The sequence below is a fragment of the Arachis duranensis genome, chromosome 3, assembly GCF_000817695.3.
Source record: "Arachis duranensis cultivar V14167 chromosome 3, aradu.V14167.gnm2.J7QH, whole genome shotgun sequence".
Lineage (NCBI taxonomy): Eukaryota > Viridiplantae > Streptophyta > Magnoliopsida > Fabales > Fabaceae > Arachis > Arachis duranensis.
Window position 1 is genome coordinate 40,316,702 of NC_029774.3, and position 5,059 is coordinate 40,321,760.

Sequence of the window (5,059 nt, forward strand, 5' to 3'; positions counted from 1 at the left end):
TCCTGCTCTTGGATCAAGATCGGCAAGAGCTGGTAGGTCGTCCATGCTGCTGATGTTCTGAACATGTGCTTTTGTGTTTGAGTTAGGTCTTTTAAGACTGTTGTTGTAGCATTCCCTGGCTTCTCAGGCATCACTGTGAATGGTTGCGATTATGTTGTCCGCAAAGGAAACTTAACACAGAGATGAATTGTAGAGACTATGGCGCCGAACTTTTTTAAGAAAGGTCGGCCGAGTATCAAATTGTAAGGACAAAAACAGTCAACTACTAAGTATTGAATATCTGAAGTTTTTGACAAGGGAAACTCACCAAGTGTGGTTTGTAACCACACAGAGCCCATAACTGGGACTCTCTCACCTGAGAAACCTACCAGGTCTACAGTGAAAGTTTGGAGGATGTTACTGCTAAGTTTCATTTTCTGGAATGTGGAGTAAAAGAGAACGTCAGCACTGCTTCCTGGGTCCAGTAACATCTTTTTTACTAGGAGATCTCTGAGCTATAGGGAGATTACGACCGGGTCATCCAGATTTGCCACATTGGTGTTGTGGTCGTCTGTCTGGAATGTTATCTGAGGGAACTGGGGAAGCATCCATTGTTGAGTTTGATCGGATTCTATGGAGAGCACAGCTCAGTAAGATCACTTCCTTGCCGAGCTTGTGGTTCCTCCTCCTGCAAAACCTCTAGAAATACAGTTAATAATACGTCTTGGTTGGTCGGGATGGCTGGTGTTTGGCCGATCTTTATCTTGGCCATGCTGTGTCGCCGAGTTTTGGTCACCAGAGAAGGGTGCGTGTCGCTGTATGTTGCTACCGATATATTTGTCTAGGTGGCTTTACCGAGCTAGTCGCTCCAAAAGGTCTTTGGCGATGACACAGTCGTCGGTAGTGTGTCCGTACTTTTGGTGGAAAGAGCAGTATTTTGATATGTCCGCTCCTTTTGAATCTAGGTAACTGCCGGCTTTTCTTGGTGATTTGATCAAATTTGAATTCAAGATCTCCTCAATGATGTCGTCGCTCTTGGTGTTGAATTGAGTGTAGGACTCGTATTGTGGAGTTGGTTTGAAATTTTTCTTGTTGTCCCGCGTTTTGTCGTCGTCTCTGTAGTGAGGCTTTTCTGTTTTCCGAGCTTGTCGGAGTTCATCGATGTCGATCTGACCTTTAGCCTTTTCATAGAACTCGGCCATAGTCTTGGGTTTGGCTACGGTAATAGTTTCTCGAAATTTTCCTGGTCGGAGTCCGCTTTTTATTGAATGCAGTTCCACCTCGGGATGGAGGTCGGGTATACTCATGGCTATCTTTGTGAAGCGCGTCATGTAGTCCCTGAGGCTTTCGTGCTGGCCTTGCTTGATTGTATTCAGGTAATCGGAGTCGTGTATGTAGATGGCCGATCCAGCAAAGTGCTCCTCAAAGGGCTTTGATATGTCTCGAAATCGAGAAATGGAACCTATAGGCAAAGAACAAAACCAATCAAGTGCAGGACCGTCTAAGTAAGATGGAAAGCAACGACATAAAACTTTATAAGATACACTGTTTACTGTCATCATGGAGGTGAACTTTTTGATGTATTTCTTCGGATCACCTAACCCATCATAGGGAGTTAGGGAGGTCAGCAGAGTGAACCTCCTGGGTAACACGAAATTCATCACCTCGGCCGTGAATGGCCCAGGAGAGCTTTTCTGATTGTCGTCCTCGTCATCTGACCGAGCTTCCTCATTATGCTCGGGTTGCTCCTCTTTGTGTCGAGCAGTTTCAGAGACGTGTGTTGGCCATGACTGATGCTCGGCTTATTCTGACCGTTCTTGCCGATCGTTGTTGTTTTCGATTCGGGTGTTATTCAAGTTGGCAATTTGATTTGCCATTCTTTGGTTCTCTTCGGTCATTTGCTGGTTGGCTTGCCGTAACTCGGTCACCATTTGAAGGAGTTTGGATGGTGTGGGTGGAAGTTGTTTAGCCATGACTTCAAGCGAGAACCTCGAGGCCGATTATATATGGAAGAGATTATATTCTCGACCCCACGATGGGTGCCAGTTGTTCTTGTATTGATACTTGAAGGGAGAGCTCGGTCCTTGGGAGTCGACGCCAAATTGTTATCTTCGGTTCCGACCTTCAAGCTTCGTAAAAGTCCGAGCTTTACTCCGAGGGGAGGTCCAATTACGCAAAGCGTGAGCAAGGAACAAGGGGGGAGTGTACCTTTGCAGGCACTCCAAAACTTAAGTTAGTATTGAGAATTCAATGTTTGTTTAGGATAAAAGATCATACCTTTTTTAGGTTAAAATGTACCAGTCGGTTATGCTTCTGCTTTATTGCATGTATTAAAGAGCAATAATAAGGGTGAAATGTTAGGTTGGATGTTTCAATTTTGGAAATTAGTCCGTTAAGCTGAATTGTAACGTAAGTTGCCGATTAATGATGTTGATTGCCGATTAATAACTGTAACGCCGATTAATAATGTAGCGCTAATTAATAACGTAACACCAAACTATGATACGTTATGCTGAGTTATAACTCATAATGCCGAGTTATGACTTGATATTTGTAACGGTCGGATCACTATCTACTTTGATCATGCATAGATATATTCATAGCAAACTGTAACCAAATCTCAATCCCTTGGTGATTCAATTTCACTTAATCTAACCAAACGTCAATTTCTTGATTAATTAATTATGACAAGAGGTTAAGCACAAATTCTTATTTAAAGCCACACAATTCTTAAAGATTAATCCTAGTTGATTTTATGTCACTTATTAAAACTAGTTTTAGAAACTTGAAGAATTATGAGAAGAAGTATCAAGCTAATTCTAGGGATTAACTTTTCTAAAATAATAGAATGAAGAATTCAAATCAGATTAGAATTATTTTTCAATACATTCTAACCCATAAGATAAAGAACAAAACTTGCTTCTTAAATAAAAAATCAATGCATTAATCAAAAGTAGAAGAACAATAATATTAATCCATCAAAATAAACAGAGTTTCTAACATTAACAAAAGAGAATTAGTTGCTCATGATGCAAAAAACAAAAACAGAAGTTAAATTCAGATAAGCTAAGGTAAGGTCCTTCTCCGAAAGAATTCCTTGGCATTTATTTAAATTCGAATATAAACCTAACTTTTAAATTCAAAATAAAATAAATTAAAATTATCTAAACTAAAAGATGATCTTCTCCTTATAATTGAAATTCAAAACTTGGCGGTTACTTGAAGTGTTTGGTATTCAATGAAGTCATGGACCTTGCAATTGGTCTTGGACTTGGGTGAAGTGGAGTGACACTTGGATGAAGTAGCGTGGGACTTGGATGGTCAGTGAAACTTAGTCCACGGTTTGAAAGCATGGACGTGTAAGTGGAGGAAATGGCGCTGTACTTGGTGGAATGGGTTGGACTTGGCGTGACACTTGGTGGAGAGGGTGTGGCACGCCTTTGTAGTGGCTTTCTTGGAGGCTTTCTGGTCTTTGGCCCAGCGTGCCACTTGGAGGCTTGGCATGGCACGCCCTTTGTTTCGGGTTGGTCGAAAGCGTTGCATGCCTTGTGGAGTGCTGTGACACATCCTTGCATGGAGGATCGAAGGCGTGGCACTTGAAAGGAGTGGCGTGGCACGCCAAGGCTTTGTTGGTCTCCTAGAGGTGCTTTCATGTTTGGATGGTTCTTTTGAAGTTGTCCAAGTATGGCACTTGGAGTTTGGACGTGTCACGCCTTTCCCTAGCCCTCTTCAAAGGCGTTTCACATCTATTTTGGGCATGCCATGCCCTTTTTTCTGGGGATGCTATTTTTACGAGCTGAAAGATGTTGGTCGTGCGTGGCTCAAACCGAATATCCACTATAAATATATGCATATCGTTTCGAAACTCTAGATGTTAGCTTTCTAACACTGCTTGAACTGCCTCATTTGGACTTCTATAGTTCAGGTTATACTTGCTTGAGTATGAAGAGGTCATGATTGAGAGTATTTACAAATTCTCTTCAAAGGTATTGCATTTTTCTGGGTCTTCTCTGCTTGTTCCTCTTTTTCTTTTTGTCTTGCCTAAAATCTTTTAACAATCTCCTAAACATATCAAAACTCAAAACAACTCCACATAAAATCAACTAAGTCACAAGAATTTTAATTATAATGAGAAAATCACTAACTTTATTCAAATGAATGATAAAGAAAAACAACTAAAGATGCTCATGCATCACCGACTTCATGCACGCAAGAAAAGCTCGCGTACACGTGATTCTTGTTTAGACGAAAAAATCTCGTTTATGCGAGATTCTCGTTTAAGCAAGAAAATTCCGTTTGTGTGAGGATCTCATTTGGACGAGAAACATCTCTTTTAAATTATTTTTCGAATTCACTTTTTCACTCCCTTCTTTTTGATCCTTTGAAATCGATATACTTTAACCTTAAAATATACTTAAAGAAATTTTTATCACAATATCAAATGCCATAAAAAGAAATTGAGAAATTAATAATTAGGAGTACAAAAAATATATTTTTCATACACAATTTTATTAGAAATAAGATTTAAAAAATTCAACTAATTAAATTAAAATTGTGTAAGTTAATTGATAAATTTTATATTTTTTAATATAATTTAAAATGATAAAATACATTTTTATCAGAAGAATGAAAAGAATGTTGTTGAATGAAATTGTTTTATTTTATATCGAGGAAGATAGACTTTTTGGAATTTGTTGTTTCTTGTTCTTCATTGTTTTGGAAAGAAAAAAGAATATATAGACACCGATAATAAATATTTATTTTATGTAATGATATGTAAATTTACTTTATATTGACCATTATATGAGTTATTATAGAATATGTCTAACACTTGTATGTAGATAACACAATTTTATATGACTATGATCCAAACAAATTATCTTCTACAAATTCTGCCAATTTAATTTTATTGTAGAAAGTGGTCTCATCAAAGCATTGATAATGATTTATATTAATTGAACACATCATCACTTGAGTATCCTGGACGGTGCGGTATCTAGCTTATGAGAAAGGTTATATATATTACTTAAAAATATATTATATCATATATAAATTAATATTAAATTTAAAGTTAATTTAT

The 5,059-nt window shown here is 38.2% G+C and overlaps 1 protein-coding gene across 1 annotated transcript; it reads right to left on the bottom strand.

Moving 5' to 3' along the window:
- Positions 1 to 830: 830 nt before the first annotated feature.
- LOC107478958 (uncharacterized) lies at positions 831 to 1,640 on the bottom strand. Its single transcript, XM_016099114.1, has one exon. It carries the CDS (start codon positions 1,638 to 1,640, stop codon positions 831 to 833), a length of 810 nt encoding a protein of 269 aa, XP_015954600.1.
- Positions 1,641 to 5,059: the final 3,419 nt, after the last annotated feature.